The sequence below is a fragment of the Crinia signifera genome, chromosome 9, assembly GCF_055691185.1.
Source record: "Crinia signifera chromosome 9, ASM5569118v1, whole genome shotgun sequence".
Taxonomy (NCBI): domain Eukaryota; kingdom Metazoa; phylum Chordata; class Amphibia; order Anura; family Myobatrachidae; genus Crinia; species Crinia signifera.
This window is the reverse complement of record NC_139225.1, coordinates 132140267-132165720: the sequence shown is the minus strand read 5'-3', so window position 1 is coordinate 132165720 and position 25454 is coordinate 132140267. Positions and strand designations below refer to the sequence as shown.

Genomic DNA, 25454 nt, shown 5'->3' with positions numbered 1-25454 from the left:
TGGAATGGTTTCTGTCCTGTGTGAAGACCACTAGGAGGATCTCTGTACTCTGTGGCGGTCACTAGGATGCTCTCTGTACTATTCTCTGTATTGTATGGTGTCAGGAGGATGGTATTTGGACAATATGTTGATCACACTACCTGAAAAAAAACCCTGCTCATAGCGGATGATTCAGAGCCGTTTGTTATAGTCCGAATTCATCCCACGTCCCCAATGTTCGGGGTTTGTTTCACACTAGCCGGGCCATTCCCTCTGGGAAAGGAGGGCCGGGGGCGAGCAGGTGGTGGGTGCAGGGTATGCCCAGCGTTTCTTGGACATGCCCACAAAACCAGTGGGTGCGCCCATGAAAACGCTGGGCATACCACTGCGAACGCAGGTGGGTTGATACCTGCTTGAGGTAATGGGCTGATATCACATTCGGTCCAAAATAAAAATCAGTTTTGACTTTGGTGAACGACCATGGAATGATTTCTCCTCCGTACGGCCACATGTGAGTGGACGTGTATGCGACTCCGGCCGGCCGGGGGTGGGCGGGCGCATGGCGGGCAGAGTTTACCTGTTTGCTAGGCTTATACAGGTCTGAATCAGGCCCTTAGCATAGTGTCACTCCACACTCACACTGTTCAAATGGGCAGCTGCTGGCTTTAGGCACAGCTGTGTATAACGATGGCGGTGGATGAAGACTTAACAGCTCATAATCAAAATTCCATAGTTTATTTTGCACTCGCAATTACAAGTATATTCAGAGTTTGTGATTTTAATTTCACTTTGAAATCATTTGCAATTCAACATACATCAATGCTACTGATTTTTATGCATGACCGTCCCAGCACTCCTATAAATCGACACTGGAGATTATATATATAACAAGACTGGACAAAGAGAAAAAATACTATGGAAACATGCAAGGCAAAAGAGAATTTAAACTCGGCTTGTGATTTTTAAATGCAAATATCAATAAAATGACAGCATATGTTTGTCGTACGTTTATTTGGAATTTATATCGAACTTAATTGACCTATTTTTCACTAAAACCCATCATTTTGATGGAAGCTCTTATGGCTGACAATACAGTGCAATGTCTATGTAACAAGAAAGCATATTTCAAAATCATGACAGATCTTCACAGATTTGTTAATCAAGAACATTGATCATGATAAAGGAACATTCATCGATAATGGGCAGACAACAGAAAAGAAATGGAGAGCCCTATTAGAAGCACATTTAGACAGACTAGACAGCTCAAGGCTTCAAGATAACCTCATAATGCACCAGATAGCCGTCATTGTACATATACAGTCTGCGTTCATTTGCGTTATAACTCAGACTTTGCACCTTTTCATTCAACTTTTCAATCATGATGCTAATCCGACCCTCTTTCCCTGTCTTGGTGTCAAACATGTAGAATATCTCCTCCATCTTTGTAGTCGTAGAACGGGTGGCATAGAGAACTCCACATATCATGAATGCATTGGTCAAACCGGGTTTGTACTGTGTAGTGGTCCAGCTGATATCGACGGACATGGTGGCAACATTGACTTTACCCACCACAAGGTTGCCAGCACTTTCCTCCGTGGAGTATAAAACCCACAGACCCTTCTCATCGGCGGCAAAGTCAAAGTCTTGATAGGGAACACCAGCATAGGAATAACGATTGTTGTGTACTGCAATGGCCAGAGCCTTTCTTTGGTAGACTCCACTGCTCAAACTAACTCTGCACATATCATGACTGTTATAGCAGTTGTAGTACAAATTGTTGTTGTAGACAACCTCTCCAGAACCTTGACCAGCAAAGGTGTGATTCCATTTGTTCTTGATGAGCACGGAAAGGGGCAGGTCCATATAGTTCTTGTACAATTGTAAGTCGATCAGCGTTGGGTAAACACGTACGGACTCTAGAACTCGGCCATCACTATTCAGAGGAGCAACCCAATACAATGACTTCTTGGTGGTGTTCCATGCTGCATCCTTACCCCATGATCCATACTTAAACCCAACTCCCTTCCAGTTGAGCTGCAGAAGGTTGGGCTTGCCAATTTGGGCTAAGCCTTGGTGCTGGCAAGATCCTATGAGATAAACATAGTAATCACATGAAGGAAATGGGTTAAAATGTAGACACATTTGTTTGCGTATGATCTCTCAATAAAAAGTATTGTGGATCATATTGTAATCCCTTCTTGTATATCTTCATAATCCTATACGATCTCTACATTTCAGGACTGCATTGGGCCTATTTACTATTATCTTATCGCTACAAGAGAAAGTCTTGCTTTGTCCAATAGCAGTTTGCCAGCCTTTCCTGCTCTGCTATCACCATTCTTAATGTGTATTAGCAATAGGACCTTGTATGGGGAAACATTTATCGGAAAACCCAATGACACTAATGATACTGGACAATAGCTATCACCGTCCTGGGCACTTTATAGGAGAGCTCTGTCTCTTGGAAAACCACCAGTTTTCTGGTCTATAACTTCCTATAACCCTCACTGTTATAATGCCCATCCTTAAGGAGAGGGTAACCCCCAACATCAGTAAGTCAAACATGGTTGAGGCGTTGGTCTCGAGGTAGGGTCTGAACTTACATTGCAGCTGAGGGTTCCCCAACCCTTTAGCATAACCATCATGTTTTATATTCATAAATTCTCTGCAGAAAAGTATATGGCTTTTGTTTTAAGCTGAGAACAAAAAAAGAGAAAAGGATTGTCTTTGTTGCTGGCGCACTAGAGAAGAGAAGTTATTATATATTAAAAAGTAACTTTTAATGATATCAATAAAAAGAAAAAATTGTGTGCACCTGCGCTGCCAAAAAAACTGGTCTATTGTTCACCTGCGATTTCACACTGAACAGAAGGACACCAGGGCACAGAATGATATAACAATTTTTTATATGGAAAAAGAATATAAAATACAAATATACATATATTTAAAAATAGGTCTAGACAATATATAATGCAAAGACAAGCAACATATGTTCAGAAAGGTCAGGGGTTACTCATATACAAATGAGGTCCCCGAACAGAAATTATTGGGTTTTAAAATAGCCAGCAGCACCAGTGGGGTGATGAAGTCCGCAAATAAGTGTAGCAGCACAGTTAGTATATATTAGTATCAGCCGGATAATAAATAGCAGGGATGATTGGGTTAATGACAAAATGAAGCAGGATTTTAGTAAGCCAGGAATAATGAAGCCAGGAATAATGAAGCAATTTGTTAGGATGGAAGCTCAATGCGATCAGCCTGGTTTAAGCGCTTGAAACGCCAGGTGGTATGTAGTTAGGTAGCGCAGAGACTTTCCTTTAAAGTATGCTCACCCTCCTTGATGTTTTCGGAGACGGTGGGGCGGGGAGCCCAGATGACAGTGGGCTCTACCCGCTGTAGATGGTGGCTGGCCTCCTTTATTCTCCTGGTATATAGCTGTCCAAGTGTGAACCGGTTATAAGGCAACACAGCGGCCGAATGTAACAAGCGGGAGTCTGCCGCTGAAAGCCAGAGTGTATGCGGCCGGACTCTGGGTCGATGGACCTGTAGCGTGCTGTAGCGTGATCTCTCACTGGCGTGCTGGCGTGTGACGTCGACGCGTTTCGTTCCCTAGCAACGGGAACTTTTTCAAGACGGATAGTAATGTGACCTAGTATATGGTATTTATAGGCATCTGCCATCTGTTTTCAATTAACACTTTAATAACTGAATAGTCTAATAGATTAATATACAAGGAATGTGCCCGGTGTCAGAGCCATACAATATACATAGAGAAACATTTGTATTTAAATATAGCGATGTCACAGAGACTGCATAAATATTTCATTGGTAATCATATTCAACAGCATTTTATATATATACAGAGAATTTCATTAATTGATTCATTTAGCACCATTTTGTATAAACACAGAAATTTTATTGGAGACAGGTATATAGGTAGATTGTACTAAATGTACTAATTGACTGTGGGCATATACACAAATACAATTAATATACCTGTCTTTCTATATACAGAAAAAGCATATTAAAAAAGGAGTACTATAATGTGGAATAGACTGAAGTTTGCTATTAAATGCAAACAGGTCCTCAGAATATTAATTCGCTGCAGACTAATATTTATCTCTCTCTTATATGAAATTTGCAATCGTGATTGAATTGTTTCTCTCTTAGAATTTACAGTTTTAGTATTATATCATTTAGTACAATCTACCTATATACCTGTCTCCAATAAAATTTCTGTGTTTATACAAAATGGTGCTAAATGAATCAATTAATGAAATTCTCTGTATATATATAAAATGCTGTTGAATATGATTACCAATGAAATATTTATGCAGTCTCTGTGACATCGCTATATTTAAATACAAATGTTTCTCTATGTATATTGTATGGCTCTGACACCGGGCACATTCCTTGTATATTAATCTATTAGACTATTCAGTTATTAAAGTGTTAATTGAAAACAGATGGCAGATGCCTATAAATACCATATACTAGGTCACATTACTATCCGTCTTGAAAAAGTTCCCGTTGCTAGGGAACGAAACGCGTCGACGTCACACGCCAGCACGCCAGTGAGAGATCACGCTACAGCACGCTACAGGTCCATCGACCCAGAGTCCGGCCGCATACACTCTGGCTTTCAGCGGCAGACTCCCGCTTGTTACATTCGGCCGCTGTGTTGCCTTATAACCGGTTCACACTTGGACAGCTATATACCAGGAGAATAAAGGAGGCCAGCCACCATCTACAGCGGGTAGAGCCCACTGTCATCTGGGCTCCCCGCCCCACCGTCTCCGAAAACATCAAGGAGGGTGAGCATACTTTAAAGGAAAGTCTCTGCGCTACCTAACTACATACCACCTGGCGTTTCAAGCGCTTAAACCAGGCCGATCGCATTGAGCTTCCATCCTAACAAATTGCTTCATTATTCCTGGCTTCATTATTCCTGGCTTACTAAAATCCTGCTTCATTTTGTCATTAACCCAATCATCCCTGCTATTTATTATCCGGCTGATACTAATATATACTAACTGTGCTGCTACACTTATTTGCGGACTTCATCACCCCACTGGTGCTGCTGGCTATTTTAAAACCCAATAATTTCTGTTCGGGGACCTCATTTGTATATGAGTAACCCCTGACCTTTCTGAACATATGTTGCTTGTCTTTGCATTATATATTGTCTAGACCTATTTTTAAATATATGTATATTTGTATTTTATATTCTTTTTCCATATAAAAAATTGTTATATCATTCTGTGCCCTGGTGTCCTTCTGTTCAGTGTGAAATCGCAGGTGAACAATAGACCAGTTTTTTTGGCAGCGCAGGTGCACACAATTTTCTCTTTTCTAGCTCCCTTAGTGAGTTATTAGCAGACTCACTTGCCCCTGCTGCAGCCATAGACTGACTTATATATATATATATTAAATTATAAATTTTCTATTACATCTTTCTCCATTTAAAGCGCCGGGTTCTGCGGGTTTTTGGGGATCTCTTAGGAGTGCCCCCCATACCCTCAGATTCTTTTGTCTTCTCTTTTTTGCTATACCCGTGCAGCTCAGGAAATTATTGTCTCCCACTACCTGAGACGTTCACTATATATATTTTTTTACCTTGCGAACTACACACTGAACAGAAGTTATAATGAATGATTTTAAGTGTTACAATGACCGCAAAACCAGAAGAGAGTGCTATCTCTCATCATTTAATTTAAACTCAAGGGAGGATGAGCAGCCTTCCAATAGCAATCCAGATATGAACAAACTATTTTTTGGTCTTGAGGACCTGTTGAAAGATGAAATGCGCAATTGGTGGGATAGCATTTCCCTCCAAAAGTATCTTGACGCTAGAATTATCCCTAGAGGTCTTAGAATATTCAAGCACCTCTCAATTATAGATCATCCAGATCTACAGAAAAAGTGGAATGAAGCGTTGGACGGCTGCTCATTTTCCCTTATGAAGTTGCTAATACAATACAGAGAGGAATCAGTTAATAAGACTATTACTAAGATTGAAAAAATTAAGGATGACTTAACACCTTTCAAGGATAGCCCCTCATTTAGAGACAGAGATGAACAAGTCAATATAAGAGTTGAAAAATTTGAGAGAGAATTGATAGCGAATAAAAAACGTAAATGGATCAGAGACCAAAATGACTACCAAAAAGATCAAGTCAGGACCTATCATAAAGAATCTAGACATAATGAACCAACGAGAGATAATTATAGACCGGTAATCCAACGTCCTACATATAGATTCAGAAAACCATCAAATTCCAATTATAATCAGAGAGAGAGACAACCCCATTTTCAAGATAGATTGTACTCTAATAATCCCACACGGAGATATAATTACTCCAATCATACTAAGAGAGACACTAGACCCGTTTCTCAATCCGCATCTGAAAGTACCCCAAATTATAGAAACAATAAGGACCAGGTTTTTCAGACGAGAACATGGCAGGATTACAATCCTTACGAGAACCTGACAAATTTCACGCCAAAAAGAATAAGAGACCGAGAGGGAGAAGAGGTGGAGGAAAGGGATCACAGGAAACCAAGGTTGAAATAGACACAACAGGCCTTTTTAATTTAACTCAACATGAACTAACTACTGCCCAAAAATCTTTACTGTGCAAGGGATTAAATTTTGCTCCGAAACAAGACCCCAATATATTCGACCTATTCGTAGATCTCAACAAATATACGAGAGATCTATGTAGAAAACGTTTTTTTGCTGCAAAACAACTCAAGAAAGCGTTTCCCAACGACATTTGCGAACCTGTGGTTCTAGATGAGAGTGATCAATCATCATTATATGATCTTGAATCCCTTTTGAAAGAAAATAATGATTTGGAGGTAGAATTATTTAATACTAACACTATTTCAGACTGTAAACCCAATCATCCTGTTTTCAAAAAGAAATCAAACTTTTTTCCGTTAGAACACAAAAGCCCAGCTATCAATATTTTTTATAATAAAACTTTAGAAGACTTTAAAAAGGTTTGTGCCAAACCGAACTATAAATCTCACTACAAAAAAGATAATCTTAATCAAATGGAACGCCAAGCATTAAATGCTTTGAAAAAAGATTTGTCAGTGGTGGTCAAACAGGCTGACAAGGGGGGTGGGGTAGTATTGATGGACAGGACGGCCTATCTCCATGAGGCGTTCAAACAATTGAACGACCCATGTTACTACGGACGCCTGCCGTCTAACCCCACCCCCCTTTACCAATCTGAATTCAGAATTCTTCTGGATAAAGCTGTACATGAGAAGGCGATATCTAGGGAAGAATCACAGTTTTTATTTCCTTTTCACCCCATCACTCCCACTTTTTATTTTTTACCTAAAATTCACAAAGATCTCACCACACCTCCTGGGAGACCAATTATTTCTGGTGTAGGATCCCTCACTTCTAATTTATCACATTTTGTTGATTTTCACCTTCAAAATCACGTCACTTCCCTCCCGTCACACATCAAGGATACTTTGCATATTCTGAACAAAACTCATGAGTTGCCCTGGACGGACGGGTGGGCTTTTCTGACCCTGGACGTCCAGGCACTTTATTCAAATATACCACATGATCTTGGTATAAGAGCAACCAATTATTTTCTTGATCGTGATGAGACCATCACACAAGCCAGAAAGCAATTTATCCTCGATTCTATTCACTTTATTCTCACTCACAATTATTTTATTTTTGATGACACTTATTTTTTACAGCGCCTTGGAACGGCCATGGGGACCAGATTTGCGCCTAGTTTCGCCAACCTCTATATGGGCCGCCTCGAAGAACAACTTATATGGGGCGGTCCATATAGAGAGAATCTGGTCCTCTATGGCCGTTTCATTGACGATTTGTTTATTATTTGGAATGGGGGACACGATTTAGCACTTGATTTCGTTAATTATTTAAATTCCAACACTTTCAATTTAACATTCACTCACCAGTTTAGTTTCACAACTGTGAATTTCCTAGATATCACCTTCTCTATCCATAATCAAATGGTTATCTCAAGTAATTATACTAAGTCGGTTGGCACAAACAACTATTTACATTATAACAGCAGTCACTACAAACCCTGGGTGACTAATATCCCCAAGAACCAACTGCTAAGGGTTCGCAGAAACTGTACATTGGACAGTGATTACAAACTCCAATCGAAGTCTATGCTTGGACACTTTAAAAGACGAGGATATCCTGAACCTCTACTTGAAGAGGCCTCCACTGTAGCAGAATCTACTGCAAGAATTGATTTATTAAAATCAAAAGAATCCACCAGCGCAATAGCAAACTCTAATCAAACCCCCCCTCTCTTTATATCTAAATTCAACAATAAATCAACAGAAATAAAGAAAATTATCTTGAAAAATTCAGAACTCCTCAAATACGACAAAACTCTCCCCACCACATGCTCAAAACCCAGAATAATTTTTAAAAGAAACAAAAATATTAAAGATTACATTGCCCCTAGCCTTCTACCCCCCCTCCCGAAAGCATCTCAGTCATTTTGGATACCCAATAAACCGTTGGGAAACTATAAATGCAATAAGAATGTATGTCTCACATGTAAACACATGTGCAATAAAACCAACAAAATAACATCCTTTCACAATGGAAGGGTATTCGATATCAAACACTTTATTAATTGTGAAACAGAATATTGCATATATCTTCTTGAGTGTCCGTGTCAGTTACAATATATCGGGCGAACGACCCGTAGTATAAAAACTCGCTTTAGGGAACATCGTAATAATATTTTGAGGAAATTAGCTAACCATAGTATCCCCCGCCACTTCTCTGAATTCCACAATGGAGACCCTTCTGGCCTCAAAATAACAGGCATTGATCATGTTGGGAATACCAAAAGAGGTGGCGACAGATTTAGAAGACTCTGCACTATGGAATCTTCTTGGATTTTTAAACTTGACACCTTGAGTCCGTCAGGTTTAAATGAGACTCTGGATCTGACCTGTATGGACTGACGTTTCTGGTGGCCCTGGAGAAAGTGCATGCGTATCCATTTTTGTTTTGGATTATCCCCCTTCTTTCCCTTCTTACCTTTCCCCTCTCCCCCCCCTCCCCCTTTTTCTTTTTTTCTCCCCTCCTTTCATATTCTCTTTCATGCTTCTTATTCTGATAAGAAATATTATAATAACTAAAGAGGGTTACTGTGTTGCGACTGTGGAGACTTATGTCTACCCGGGACACTTGGAGATCCATGATGCCCCGGGTTTGCAGACGTGACTCCCCACATTCCCAGCACACTGATCGCTCCATTCGTGCCTATATAGACAGGGCTATATGTACAGAAATAATTCACTATGGATAGAATTTGCTAACCCCTTAAATATATAGTACAACATATGTACAAAGGTCATCTCTATATATCTATCTGACTCTAGTTGCTGCCTTTCCCTCGTATCCCCTTTCCTCCTTCCTGTTTCCTACTTTTTCTTTTCTCTTTTTTTCTTTCTTCTCTTTTCCTTTTCTGATCCTCTCCCATTGAAAGAATCTCCCCATTTGGATTAAATAAATAAATAAAAATCAAATGAATAAATAAATAAATAATTAAATATAATTACAATTGATGTGGAGTCTCGAGAATATAATAGTATCAATGTACTAATTGACTGTGGGCATATACACAAATACAATTAATATACCTGTCTTTCTATATACAGAAAAAGCATATTAAAAAAGGAGTACTATAATGTGGAATAGACTGAAGTTTGCTATTAAATGCAAACAGGTCCTCAGAATATTAATTCGCTGCAGACTAATATTTATCTCTCTCTTATATGAAATTTGCAATCGTGATTGAATTGTTTCTCTCTTAGAATTTACAGTTTTAGTATTATATCATTTAGTACAATCTACCTATATACCTGTCTCCAATAAAATTTCTGTGTTTATACAAAATGGTGCTAAATGAATCAATTAATGAAATTCTCTGTATATATATAAAATGCTGTTGAATATGATTACCAATGAAATATTTATGCAGTCTCTGTGACATCGCTATATTTAAATACAAATGTTTCTCTATGTATATTGTATGGCTCTGACACCGGGCACATTCCTTGTATATTAATCTATTAGACTATTCAGTTATTAAAGTGTTAATTGAAAACAGATGGCAGATGCCTATAAATACCATATACTAGGTCACATTACTATCCGTCTTGAAAAAGTTCCCGTTGCTAGGGAACGAAACGCGTCGACGTCACACGCCAGCACGCCAGTGAGAGATCACGCTACAGCACGCTACAGGTCCATCGACCCAGAGTCCGGCCGCATACACTCTGGCTTTCAGCGGCAGACTCCCGCTTGTTACATTCGGCCGCTGTGTTGCCTTATAACCGGTTCACACTTGGACAGCTATATACCAGGAGAATAAAGGAGGCCAGCCACCATCTACAGCGGGTAGAGCCCACTGTCATCTGGGCTCCCCGCCCCACCGTCTCCGAAAACATCAAGGAGGGTGAGCATACTTTAAAGGAAAGTCTCTGCGCTACCTAACTACATACCACCTGGCGTTTCAAGCGCTTAAACCAGGCTGATCGCATTGAGCTTCCATCCTAACAAATTGCTTCATTATTCCTGGCTTCATTATTCCTGGCTTACTAAAATCCTGCTTCATTTTGTCATTAACCCAATCATCCCTGCTATTTATTATCCGGCTGATACTAATATATACTAACTGTGCTGCTACACTTATTTGCGGACTTCATCACCCCACTGGTGCTGCTGGCTATTTTAAAACCCAATAATTTCTGTTCGGGGACCTCATTTGTATATGAGTAACCCCTGACCTTTCTGAACATATGTTGCTTGTCTTTGCATTATATATTGTCTAGACCTATTTTTAAATATATGTATATTTGTATTTTATATTCTTTTTCCATATAAAAAATTGTTATATCATTCTGTGCCCTGGTGTCCTTCTGTTCAGTGTGAAATCGCAGGTGAACAATAGACCAGTTTTTTTGGCAGCGCAGGTGCACACAATTTTCTCTTTTCTAGCTCCCTTAGTGAGTTATTAGCAGACTCACTTGCCCCTGCTGCAGCCATAGACTGACTTATATATATATATATTAAATTATAAATTTTCTATTACATCTTTCTCCATTTAAAGCGCCGGGTTCTGCGGGTTTTTGGGGATCTCTTAGGAGTGCCCCCCATACCCTCAGATTCTTTTGTCATCAATAAAAAGAAGCCATTTAAGGTGAAATAAAGACTACATACATGACTGACAAAAACATTGAACAATGATTAAAAAGATGCACGTGCTGTGTGTGTGAATTGACACACACACAGCACGTGCATCTTTTTAATCATTGTTCAATGTTTTTGTCAGTCATGTATGTAGTCTTTATTTCACCTTAAATGGCTTCTTTTTATTGATATCATTAAAAGTTACTTTTTAATATATAATAACTTCTCTTCTCTAGTGCGCCAGCAACAAAGACAATCCTTTTCTCTTTTTTTGTTCTCTGTATCACCATTATTGTCTTTGGCAGCACCCCCATCTATGTACCAATTGCAATCACAACATGGCAATTAATTATTGGGGACACCCCAAAAATAACCAGAAATATTCTTGTGCAGAACTACCTCCCAAATCCCCCTTCCCTTGTTCAAGTACTTTTGTTTTAAGCTGGCAGAACATATAAATATCATCCCATATTGCAGCTATTTTTACTCCATATAACCCGGGGCACTGATACTGCATGAGGAATGGGAGTTGCGAAGCGCGTGCTTTTGGACACCAGTGAGATTATTGACTTTTTAATCCTTATATTTGTTGTTTTTATTTTATCATTTGCTACATGAGCAATATCGTCAAGTATTTCCCTTGCAACTCCCGGCGAACGATATATTGCGTACACACTGAATGATCTCATTAACGATATCGTTCAGTGATGTCTACGAGATATTCTTCACCTATCTTTCAATAAACTCATTAAATAAAGCGCATTTTGACCCTTGCATTTGTAAACATTTATTTTTGCTATAACTTATGATATATGAATAAGTTAGTTTAAGATATACCATTTATTAAGGTTTAATAAAGTGTGGGGGATAATTTGATATTTTCATATCCCTCATGAGATATTTTGGGAGCTACTTTTGTTTTTTGCCCTTAGGGACCCAACTATATATCCTACTGTATGATAATTTTTGCTTTAAGCTGGCAGCACAAGAAGGTAGCCCTATAGTTTAGAATCTTTAGATTATCCCTCACTGTAGCTCACAGGTTCTCAAACCCGGTCCTCAGCACCCCACACTGTGCATGTTTTGCAGGTCTCCTCAGAGAATCACAGGTGAAATAATTAGCTCCACCTGAGGATTTGACCTTTTAAAATGTGGCAATGAGTAATGAATGCACCTGTGCACCTGCCAGGTGACCTGGAAAACATGAACTGAGGACCGAGTTTGAGAATCACTGCTGTAGCTTATATTACTCAGAAAACGTTGACAATGAAGGCATCTGCCTCTGATTTGTATGTGTGGATCTGCTTCTCACCTAGTGGTACTGTTACAGGAGCTTGCGCCTTCATATTTTTTTCACAGTCCGCAAGGCGTTTCTTCAGATCTGCCATGTCCCTTTGGGCTTTCAGAACCTGGTTCTTGTCAAAGGCCTCCAACTGTCCAACAGTCTTGGAGATATTCTTCACCTATAACACAAATTCAGAGCATTTTATCCCGAAGTCTGGTATCTCAACACACATTCACTTTCCTTTGCCTCCCCTTTCCCTCCCTCCTCTCATGTCCGTAGGTTGGAACATACCTCAGTGTACAGACTTTCCACATGAGGATTGGTCCCATTCATCTTTCTCTTTAGTGTAATGATGACAATCTCCATTTCATTTATTTCTTGTTTTAGAAGATCAAAGTCTATTTCTAAAAGACCTCTTGGGCGCAACGTCTCCAAGTATTCCAATCTCTTGGTTAGATTCATCAGCTTTTCCATATAGGACACCAGTCGAATGTCCTGCTCTTCTAGCTGCAGATAACATGAGATGACAGTAGAGGAATGTGGATGTACTTAAGCTGTATTTTTTCTCACAGGTGACACAGAAATAAACAGGATTTTAGCTGCCAGTAATGTAGGTTCCACAGCCAACCTGTCCTAGCACATAGCTCAGTTTATAGCGCTACAGGTAATTTCGTCTAAAGGCCCCCATACACTACAATGATGTAATTCTATTTCGATGTTTCGGGCCGATATATCATTTGTAAAGTGTAAATTCGTATGTGTTTTCCATCACATCCGATTGGGCGTCGGATAGCAGCCCCTAGATCGCTCGTACTGTACCACTGATTTATTGGAATCACATGGAATTGGATCGAAAAAGGAGTGCTTTTTGTGCATGCGATATATCGCAGGAAGTTTGACTGATTTTTTACAGTCCCTCTAGTCCTCCAATCCAGCTCATCTGATATATCTTATGGTACAATTGTATAACATAAGATACATCTCATTTGATAGAACTTGGCTTGATCAATCGTATGAGATATATCTTATACAAAAATATGACACCAAAGTAGAAAATCGGATGGAATCGCTCCCAGGAAGGTCCAGAGGGAGTTCAAGGGAAATTCCTTCTGACTTCAGGGTCAGATATATAGTTGTAGTGTATGGGGGCCATTTACACTTCCCTTTGATGCTATATACTACAATTCACTATTAAGTCTTTGCTATAAATTAATATGCTCTCCGGTAACATACTACTTAATATCAAAATGAAAAATAGGCAGTTTGTTATACAGTATCTAAGACTTCGCAGGGACACAATAAGAATCATCTCACTGGTGCAACTATGGGGGGTTTCTGGTTGCCTAGGTATGTCCTGCTTTGTACCACTCTGCTAATGAAGAGAGTGCTGCATGCATGTCCCAGTAGTGTAGTCAATATTGTATATTTTAAGGGGATGGAGAACAGCCATGCAATTTGCACAATGGTCATGTCAAGCTCTACAAATCATGTCTTTTCCCCTGCAGCTATATCATATTTGAAATTGAGAACCATGTACAGCAGTGGTGTCCAACTCATGGCCCACCAGCTGTTGTGGAACTACACGTCCCATCATTCCCTGCCACAGTTTTAGCAATCCATTATATAAAATCTGTGGCAGGGAATGCTGGAATGGAGGGCCATGAGTTTGACACCACTGATGTACAGGCTGTTGTTTACAAGGCCTACTTTCTTGCCCTCTTGGTTAAACTGTGGCTGTGTTAGCAGTACTGTGCCCTAGACTTGTGCCTTCATAGGTAAACACAACGGGAAACAACCCTTCTCTTGGCAAGTGGCTCATAATATGTCAATAGCAATAGTATATAATACCAATACAAAAGCTGCCACCACATCATGCAGTTTAAGGGACAGAGCAGAGTCCTCAATCATCGGACCAGAGAGTAGCTACCCAGAAGAAGAGACAGGATCCTTACCAGGAGGTGGGAGAATGTGTGCTTAGAAAGTGCAGTACTGGTTTTATTAGGTGTGTGTTTTTATTTATTATGGTATATATTTATATTATGGTATATTTAACCTTTTCCTGACTAGTTATTTATATCATTTATATGTGTAATACAGCCTATACTAGGCATGGCCAAACTGTGTCCCTTCAGCTGTTGTGAAACTACACATCCCAGCATGCCTTGCCATAGTTTTAACATTCTCTAATAGCAACACATAATGGGACTATATAGACCCTCTATAGCAGTGGTGTCAAACTCATGGCACTCCAGTTGTTGTACTACACTTCCCAGCATGCCCTGCCACAGATTTTATATAACGGATTGCTAAAACTGTGGCAGGGCATACTGGGATGTGTAGTTACACAACAGCAGGAGGGCCATAAGTTTGACATCCCTGCTCTATAGCATACCTCACCAATATTTAAACCTTTCGGCTCGGAACTCTGCTGTGCTCCCAAAAAGTGACGTGACCTCCGAAAAGGGGTTGTGGCTTCACAGAGATGTCGCATCCCCCATTTTCATTAATGTGGGGCTGTATGAAAAGTCAGTACAGTTGGGAGGTATGCTATAGTGTTACATATTAATAATGTATTCTATATTGTATATATGTATTCAGTGTATAAAAAGACCAATATGTCCATTAATGTCCAGGGTGGTCGTCACTAGGTTCTTCCATTGTTCCCTCACTGGCCATTGTAGACCTAGCTGGTGGTACCTAGCACCCTATTACACACACAAGGGATGTCTGATCTCACCATCTGCATTTCATCCTCCACGCGGTTAGTCAAACGTAGCGTCTCATCCTCCAGTATGCCCACCCTCTTGGCTGGGAAGGAGCTATCGGGTAGAAGGACTTCACAAACACAATGGTCTTTCCCATTTAGCATTCCTGTAGCATTTTGGACCACCTACGGAAAGTAGACAGAACATTAATATGACTCTATACACACACTCTGGAGAGACCATGAAACACTGAGCACAGAAACTCTGTGTTATCTTTTGTGTGACAGCCAAACAACTAATAGAATTTCTCATGTTCACCTCTCTACTGGGTTCTTGGCTGTACTCTGCTAATGTTCCATTCTATTACTTATACCCCTTTTACAAAACCCAGGTCAGCGGCGGGTCCGACCCGGGTCAGCGGCGGTGTAAATGGGTCAACCCATGTCCATTTACATGGGACTTCTACCAACATCCTGACCTGGGTTGAACACGGCTAGGACCTGGGTAGAGGGCAGTGTAAACGGACACGCTGGGTCATCTAACCCGGCTCCCGTTTACATCAATGGGGAAGCCCAACCTCTAGACCGCAGCATCCGCAAGTTGGACGGGGGGGGGGACGACACGCAGCCTCCGCTGCTGTCTGCTGTACTCTGCAGACAGCAACGGAGACAGGGAGGAGGTGAACAGATGCCTTGCGGACGGGGGCTGGGGGGTGCACGGGGAGTGGGAGCAGTCCAGCAGTTTACCTTGGTGCTGGGCTTGTCCCCAGCGCGGCGATCGGCGGTCCTGGTGGGGATGATCGTGGTCCGTGCGCTTGGAGATGATGTAATCTCCAAGCGCTACCTCCGTCTACACTGCGGGTAAAATCCCGGATCCAACTTGGCTTGGATCCGTGTTCCAAATGCCAGGTAGGATCCGGGATTTTGGGTGTAAAAGGGGTATTAATCTTCAGCAGAGTCATTGTATCGAATAGGAAAGAAAGCTTGAGTCAATAACAATATACTTGATTCACGTTAATCCGCCGCCTGGCGCCCCGCAAATATACGTGGTGGCATACAAATAAAGGTCTACCTTCACACATCCATTTCCATGCGAGCATACAACCGACCATCAAATTATGTTTTAGGCGTTTGCAAATAAAGTCAGTTTAGACTTTAGACAAAAAGCAATTACTGTACATTTCCTTCTCAGCAACAAAACGGATAATTGCAACAAATGTTTATTATAAAAAAAAAAAAAAAACATTTGAAGAGTAACAGCTAAAGCTGGATACACACTGTAAGATTATCTGTCCAATATTTCTGGTTGGGAAGAAAATCTTTTCATGCATGGGAACAAATGACAATTGATCATTTGTTTCAAAACACTGGACAACAGACAAAATAGTCATTCCAACAAATTGGTTAAAATGTAACAAATTTAACCAGACAATTTCCAGCTCTTGTGAGCAAATGGTTGACAATCATTTGCTTCCATACATCGCCAGATTTTCCTTTCAACCATCTAGATTGGACAGATAATCTTATAGCTAATATACAAATTGAGATTTTGGTAAGATAGACAGATATACAGGTATATTCTATGTTAGATGGTTAGCACATAAGCTTTATAATTGTAGTAATTCCATCTTGATGGTGCTTATTTATAATGTCACATCCCCACCTCGCTCTCTGCTGTTCAGTCATTCCATTCATATATTATATACATGTTCTCCATAATTATGTCACACATCAGCCTACCAACATAATGTACATGATAATGAATGTAATTATACATCATATGTAAATAAATATTTTGTACCAGACAAATTATATAATAACATTTTATTCAGATTTGAACATACAGTAAATGTACAATAAAATACCTTAATTGTACAGTACACACTTTAAATAAAGTAGATTCTAAACAGAAAACACTGGCTTCATATTTTACTCTTCCTGTACCAGCCTAGAACTCCCTAACATACAGTACATGCCAAATATTAGTCTGATTTTAGGACAATTAAAGACAATTGATTCTATCATGAGGTACAGAATGGATTAATTTCCATATACACCTAGGGCCCTTATTCAGATCTGATCGCAGTACAAATTTGTTCTCAAAATGGGCAAAACCAGGTGCACTGCGGGTGGGGCCGCTGTAACATGTGCAGAGAGAGTTAGATTTGGGTGGGGTGTGTTGAAACTGAAATCTAAATTGCAGTGTAAAATAGTGCAGCCAGTATTTACCCTGCACAGAAACAATATAACGCACACAAATCTAACTCTCTCTATACATGTTACATCTGCCCCACCTGCAGTGCACGTGGTTTTACCCATTTTCCGTGGAACCAACACAGAAGTTTGGCCGAAGAGATAGAGCCCTACCTGGTGCAACCTCCGGGAAACATCTGTCTAAGAAACAAAAGAAAACGGAACTACTTCTTACTGGACCCCTTCACCATACACTGCGTAGGGTAGTAAAACTTCATGGGGACATTTATAAAGACCAGCGGTAGTGAAAATAACCAGCAAACTAGCGGAGAAAGATGGCAAAACAAGTGATTTCCCTAACAATAACCCAGTTAATCTTTTAGATGTAAGCACCATATTCAGAATAAAATAAATCACATACAGTACTAAGCTATGTTGTTTGGGGATATTTTGAAGTTGGGTTGCAAATTTATTTCCACTGTGCCGGTCTATAAATGTCCACCACAGAGCCCCAGCCGCTATCCATCGTGACTCTGAACGATGACCTTCTCACCAGCCACAGACATTCCTTGGTCAATGCGTCATAGTCTTCCCAGGACTTCTCGCTGTCCTGTGTGGAGTCATCTTCTTCAGTGCTGGTGATGGTCTTGTGCAATCCTTTCATCAGCAAACGTCTGAAAGATGTCATAGGCAGTTTACCGGATAGTGGGGTATGGAGCTTGGAGGCGTGGTATCTATCCCCATAAAGAATGTTACTTACAAGGAGATAATGATCCAGCCAATCAGCTCCTAACTGCCAATTTACATATTGGAGCTGATTGTCTGGACCTTTATCACCTTACACATAATGGGCCAGATGTATCAAGCTTCAAAAAGTGATAAAATGGAGAGTGATAAAAAACCAGCCAATCAGCTCCTCCCTGTCATTTTTCAAACCCTGCTTGTAACATGACAGGTAGGAGCTGATTGGCTGGCTGTTTATCATTCTCTATTATATGCTAAAACACGCTCAGATGTGAATTTGCATCCTAGCGAGTCAACCTAACCCTGCCTACATAATCATCCATTCGCAGCTTGCGGGGCAACACCCACATCATTCAACGGTCGGCGAACATTGAATGATGTGGAACGTACATATGCGTGCATGTTCAGAAGGAAGTGGGTGGGCAGCTGACATCACAGGATCCCGGCACCCATGTCACGGCCTCATTAGCATGAGAACGCCCATGAAATGCTGGGCATTCCTATATGCTTATGGGGCCGCCTCATGCCCCTCTATGCACCCGCCCGCTGTCCTGGGTGCGTGCACCCAGCAATCTGAATATTCGCAGTGGGTGTATGCACCCTGCGTAGGCACATGCGCAGAAATGCACATACGCACATAAAAAACATCAGACCCCGTGGGAACGCAGGTAATCTGCGAACGGACCTGAATTGCTTGTGCCAATAAGTGAAAAGTTAGTAAATATCACAATAGATTACTACTCAGAGGGCATAATTCATGTTTGTAAGTGCCATGCAAGGGGAACACATACATTTATATTTTTCTGTGCAGGGTAAATACTGGCTGCATTTGCATGTAGCTCACAGATTAGCTTTAAGATCTGAGTTCTATTGAAGATGGGATTCAGATTCTGACCAATCAGATTCTGTCGATTATCTTCTAGAAGGTGCAAAAGAAATAAGAAGCAGGATCTGATTGGTTGCTATGGGAAACATCCGATCTTCAATAAAACTCCTATCTTAGAAAATGTACCCCTTAGTGCCTGATTGAGAGGATGACGCACTGGCGATTTTTGCGCATCTGAGCGATTATTCTCTATTGCGGATGCATGATAATCACAGAAAACCCCTATGGCGCATACATTTTATAATTAGAATTTACAGAAAAGCCCACTAAAGGCTAGTAGGGTAATGGCGGGTCCCTCCTAATGGGAATATATGGAGTCCCATATAAATATGAATCAATAATAGAAGTGGAAAATGAATTAAAAACAATTCTACACTGAGTTGCAGTTTTCTAGATGTGTTGGTGTAAACACTACAACCTCGCCTGCACCTGGATCGCATAGACTGCAAATTCAGGATTGGGTAAAGAACTGACATACCAACGGTACCAGCTTTTGCGGTCACAGTAGCGTCCCCTCTGAATCAGGCCCTTAGCCAGAAACCTATAGAAAAGGCATGCCCAAACTATGGCCCTCCAGCTGTTGTGAAACTAAAGGTCCCATCATGCCTTGCCACCGTTTTGCTATTAGGGAATGCTAAAACTATGGCAAGGCATGCTGGGATGTGTAGTTTCACAGAAGCTGTAGGGCCACGGTTTGGACATGCCTGCTAAAGACAGACACCAATAATATCATTTCAATTCACATGATAGCCTTCTGTCTTGTTTTCAAGGGGAGACTGTCAAATGGAATATTCCAGCTCACGGTTTGCGGATTAGTATTGTTGTCCTGGTGGCCGATTCTCTGCAATGATGATAAATAAATAAAATTAGTTAGAATTCTGGCATATCAACAAATGTGACCAAAACTACACAAAAAGTAACCAAATACCATGCAAAATGTTTTTGTATATTATGATGCAAACAATCTAATGTTTTGAAGTATGTATCCTTAAAATTATGTTTTTCTAGATAACATATCAACACTATATCAAATAACTAATCTGTACTTTGAGGCAGTAATGTGTATTTCCACACACTTGTAAGTAGACATAAATTATAAAAATGTACTATGCAGACAGGTTTTTATTTATTGTAAAAACATAGGGGCTGATTTATAGGCGGAATGAATCATTGAGACAAAAAACACATTTGTTAGATTTTTTTGTTTTTTGTTTTTGTAAAGCATTTTTGTGCCAATTTTTTATTTTTTTGCATAAACTGCAAAGTGATTTCTGCGCAATTGGTCTAGTTATAAGTGTGCAGAGACGGACATGCATTTATTTTAGGTAGAGAAGGCAAAAGAACGTACCACAGATATTTCTTTCTGCCGACACACATCTTGGAGGCAGCCATTTCTTTGGAGTGCTTGTGAGAGACAATGGTTCAATTTTCAATGGTGGTCGGTGTCAATCTCCCGAGCTCCCGATAAAAATTCACAGGGTCCTTCTTTAGCAGCATGTGTCCCCTAGATCTGTCGTACGCAATCACGCTAGCACTAACAGTGTTGCGGTAGTAGTTGATGCACAGATGTGAATATCGATCAATTAATGACCTACAGGGCCAATGTAAGCCTTCCTGACTCCCTAGGGAAAACTTCAACAAAATGCCCTCTCCCAACACCACACGGTCACCGATACCCACTTACCCCTCCCTCAAGTGAAAGTGTGGAAGTAGTTTCTTAGAAGTTCCACAGTTGCTATCTCCAATAAGTACGATTTTTATCAAGAGTGGCGGATACTCGTGCAAATCTATGATCACCATTTCATGGGGACTGAATGTGGCATTTGTAAAACCCCTCTCTCTGGTCAACTAAAAAATGAATCTGAGGTCTATGACAAGTTTTGTAGGGTAAGTTTTGTTTGGAAAGTATAATTGGGAAAAACAGTAAAACCATAGCATTAAAGTTCAGTCTACTGCCGGTTTTCGACCACCCTCTCTGTTATTTAAAATTTGCTTAGTTGATGTCATCGGGGGATATCCAATCCTGACGGATATTTCCGACAGGCAAAATATTGTCCATTTTCCACAAGAATAGGTTGAATTTTCATGCGACCTATTCAATGCAGGTCTGTTTTTCTGACTGTCGGAAAAGCCTCCGGCAGTTGGAAAGCACGTGGATTGGTGAAAGCATACACCAATTGTCGAAAAACTGTGGATTTGACAACCCAGCGTCCGTTATTGACAATGCAGATTCGACTTTTTAAAAATTCGAACCTGCATAGGACTAAAAAAGACTTAATTGAATTTTGATGTGTGATATTTCCAACTGTCAGAATGGATACCCCCCATAACCATGTTTACATTACACTTGTTTATATATATACATATATATATATATATATATATATATATATATATATACATACATACACACAGTACAGTATGTGTAATGTTTGTGTGATTATATTTAAAATGCATGTTGATGTATACTCTCCTGCTGATGTGTAAAGTGCTTTACCAAAATAAGTAGAGGGACAACATCTTATGAGTGATGAATAAGGCTGCGCATCTCCCTTGACTATGAAGGAGAGATGCATACATCCATGGAAAGAGGTAAAACAGAGTAACCTTCAATGAAAATACTGTGTTAGATAAATGACAGTTGGAAGCTGATTGGTGGCTTAATGAAACTTCTCCACTTCACAAGACACCACCATCTTGGCCAACCATTACATACTCTTCTAAATTTAGGAACAACTTAAAAATTAGGCTCAGTCCCACAGCATCTCTGATATTGTGGCTCAAAATGGCTGCCCCAACTGTGTGTGGGCAACAGGCGCACTGTTAGTACACAGAGCTCTATTAACATTTTTTATTATGATTTTCACATAAAAGGGAAACATTTTGTGTACTTTTAGATTGTTATCCAATTTCTATTAGTCCAGTTGCCATATATTCAAAACCGTCTCTACCTATTTTGTAATTTTGATTTATTTAATTATGAAATGAATAAAGAACCCACAATAGGCTTATTTCTGATAAACTCTTTATGTATTATATTTATTAAACTTCCCAACGTCAGAACAATGCAGGAACTGTTGTTTATGCTGCAACTTTGGAAACTTCTATCCAAGCAGTAATGAAGGAGATATTACAGATAAATTATGCATTGGGGGAGACTCCCCATTGGTGATTTTCAATTAGGCACGTGCCTAGTGGCGGCATACATTTGGAAGCAGCAGTTGGATGCTTGTGTTGTCAGTTGCAGCCAAAAAAGTACTAATAAAATATGTTTTACTGTACTGTAACATATGTGCCATATTGAATGGAGTGTAACTGGGTAGGGCATGCAAATATCAGCAGTGGGTGGTAAAATTGAGTATACACACCCAACAATATTGGTGAACTATTTAGTCCAGTGAGGTTACCAGGATCAACTGAACATGCGGGTCATTGGCTATATAGCAGGGTTGCCTACCCTCCCGGATTGGCCGGGAGGGTCCCAGAAATCGGGTCGCCCTCCCGGCCCCCCGGAAAGGTGGGCAATCCTCCTGGATTCTGCCTCACCCTCTGGATCTCCCCTGCAGCTGCCCGGCCGCATCGTTGAATTACCGCGATTCACGGCTATGCGCCGGGAGGGGCGGGGGTAAATATGCAAATATCACCATTTAGCCCGCCCCTTCGTGAGGCCCCACAAATGGGGGGGATTTACAGTGCTGGGGACGGGGCTTGATGACGTCTACTCAGGCCCCCACCCCACACGTGATGCTGACAGACTCCTCTCCGGGCTTCTCCCAGAGAGGAGAATCTAAACGTAGGCCAGTGGCGTAACTATCGTCCCGCAGCCCCCGCGGTGGCGGGGAGGCGCTGAGGGTATGTGGGCGCCGGGGGGGCTGCGGGATGATAGTTGCCTTCTGCCGCCGTACCGTGCACCACCGGGTCCCAGCTCTCCCGAGTCCCGGCAGCCGCAGCGCTGTTCTAGTACAAAAAGGTGACACTTGGAAAATGGCTGCCCCCATACCGCAGACAGTTTTTCGTCTGCAGTATGGGGGCAGCCATTTTCTAAGTGTCACTTTTTCATTAGCAGCAGTAACGGGAGAGCCGCCCGGGACCCGGCGCAGACGGATGCGGCCAGCCGGCCAGAGGTAACGCACACACGCGCACACACACACACACACACATACATACAAACACACACACAGAAACACAACCCCCCCTCCCCACCGCCGTACCACGGCTCCCCTCCGCTCCGTTATTTTTTACAGGGGGGCGCCTCCTGACTTGTCGGCAGGGGGGCGCCGAAAATCTATTTTTTGGGAGGGGAGAGACACGGGTCTGAGTGTCACCACACAGACTTTCTGGCCTCGCAGTACCAGTTGGTAAGTTGCACAAGCTGACACTTATTCAGTTGACCATCTGATTAAATATTGTGGCCGATGGTGGTGATATCCCAGCATGCAGCATTGCTCGGAGTGCTGAGATCGAGGCTACATGCAGAAGGTGTCCCTTCTACTGAGATATCTCCTGCATGTTCCTCCTTCAAACTGGATGGAAATTCAAAACTGCTACTAAGATGGGAGTCCTATGGGCAACCAATCAGAATCTACTTTACTTATTTATTTAGCACCTTCTAGAAGATAATAGATACAGTAGTGTTTGAATGGTTGCCCATAGCAACATCCCATCTGAAATAGAACTCCCATCTTAGTAAATTTCCTTAGTAGTGTGATACACATCATATTAGTACAGCGCATTGAGATCATCCCAACATTTGGCGGTTTGCACTCTACTAAGGAAGTCCCTATCATAGTTCTTGGAAAACCCACCTCATTAGGAGCCAGATGTACCAAGCTTAAAAAATGATACAATTGAGAGTGATAAACAACTGGCAAATCAGCTCCTATCTGTCATTTTTCAAATCCAGCCTGTGACATGGCAGATAGGAGCTGATTGGCTGGTTGTTTATCACTCTCCATTCTATCACTTTTTGAAGCTTGATACATCTGTCCCTAACTGTCCTTCTAATGTTACACCCCGGTACACACCTCCGCTATCTCCACGCTGATTGGTTGGTACTGTATCTCTCTCTCAGAGGTTTGATACATCTCCCCCAAAGGCTACATCTTGGTACATCTACTGTCCTCCTACATCTTGACATCAGACTTTGGGGCAAATGTATTAAGCCTTGTGAAGAGATAAAGTGGAGATAAAGCAAAGGGGGACGATGCACCAGCCAATCAGCTATGTTTGAAAAATGATAGTTAGGATATGATTGGCTGATGCGTTATCACTTTCGACTTTATCTCCACTTTATCTCTTCACTAGGCTTAATGCATCTGCCTCTAGGTTAGATAAATGCCGAAAATGTCCGATAACGGTGCAGATATATTAAGCCTGGAAAAGTGTTAAAGTGGTGATAAAGTGGAAGGTGATTACGCACCAGCTCCTAACTGTCATATTTCAAACCCAGCTGAATGGCTGATGCATTATCACCTTCCATTTTGTCACTGTTTTTATCACTTCACCGGGCTTAATACATCTGCCCAATGTCCAAACCAACCATATCCTAACTGTCAGTTTTCAAACACACTGTGGCGTAGATGTATGAAGCAGTGATAAGGGAGGAGAAGGGAGCCAGGGGAGACGTGGTCCTTGGCAACCAATCAGCAACTGAGGTAACATCTATAATTTGCATAATATAAAATTATACACAGCAGCTGATTGGTTGTCATGGGCCACTTTTCCTCTGGCTCCCTTCTCCTCCCTTGTCACTGCTTCATACATCTACCCCACAGTGTGCAACATGACAATTAGGAGCTGGTTGGTACTTTATCTCTCTCCAATGTTTACCAACTTCTCCAGTTTATCTCTCCCTCTAAGGCTAGAATCCTCCCCCTTAGTGTTGGGCTGTGATTATCATCATTGCAGTGCACAGATATTATTACAGCAGGATACTCACATAGCCAGCAGCGCTGTGGAGCAGGGCCAGTGTCAGGAAGCAGAGATACATCGTTAGTCGGGGGAAAGCTGAGCGTGCTTTGGAGCCAGAGTGCTGTGGTTTATATATGCCAGTCCCGTCTCCTTCTTCCTTATTAGGGCTGTGTTATCTTGATCCTAAAATTAGGTGTTTATGATGATTACAGGCTACAGTGATCCCATATCAATGCTCAGTTTGTGGAAAGGGGGATTAAACGTATACAGTGACAGGTGTCAGGGATTTCCAAGTATTACTGTACTGCACCCCTACTATTAGCATCTATTACACTGTACACATTGCCGTTGTGAAACATATGGAAGACGTTGCGGTATACTCACCTTTTTTTCAATAGTTTTGGGTTTCTTAGTTTACTAAAGCTATTTTTGGATCCGCCAATGTCCGCGTAACCAACTTTGAAGTCGGTCGGTTTGGAACAATATGTAGCCAGACAGAGCAGTCAGGGCAGCAGTAATTAGGATG

General features: G+C 41.1%; 1 protein-coding gene across 1 annotated transcript; it reads right to left on the bottom strand.

Moving 5' to 3' along the window:
* Positions 1-1185: 1185 nt before the first annotated feature.
* Positions 1186-25007, bottom strand: LOC146036715 (olfactomedin-like). The gene is made up of 5 exons (XM_083160612.1): positions 24957-25007; positions 15229-15381; positions 12783-12998; positions 12519-12669; positions 1186-2066 (listed from the first exon to the last, which is right to left on the bottom strand). Exons 1-5 carry the CDS (start codon positions 25005-25007, stop codon positions 1243-1245), a joined length of 1395 nt encoding a protein of 464 aa, XP_083016738.1. The 3' UTR covers positions 1186-1242.
* Between the last annotated feature and the right edge of the window lie 447 nt (positions 25008-25454).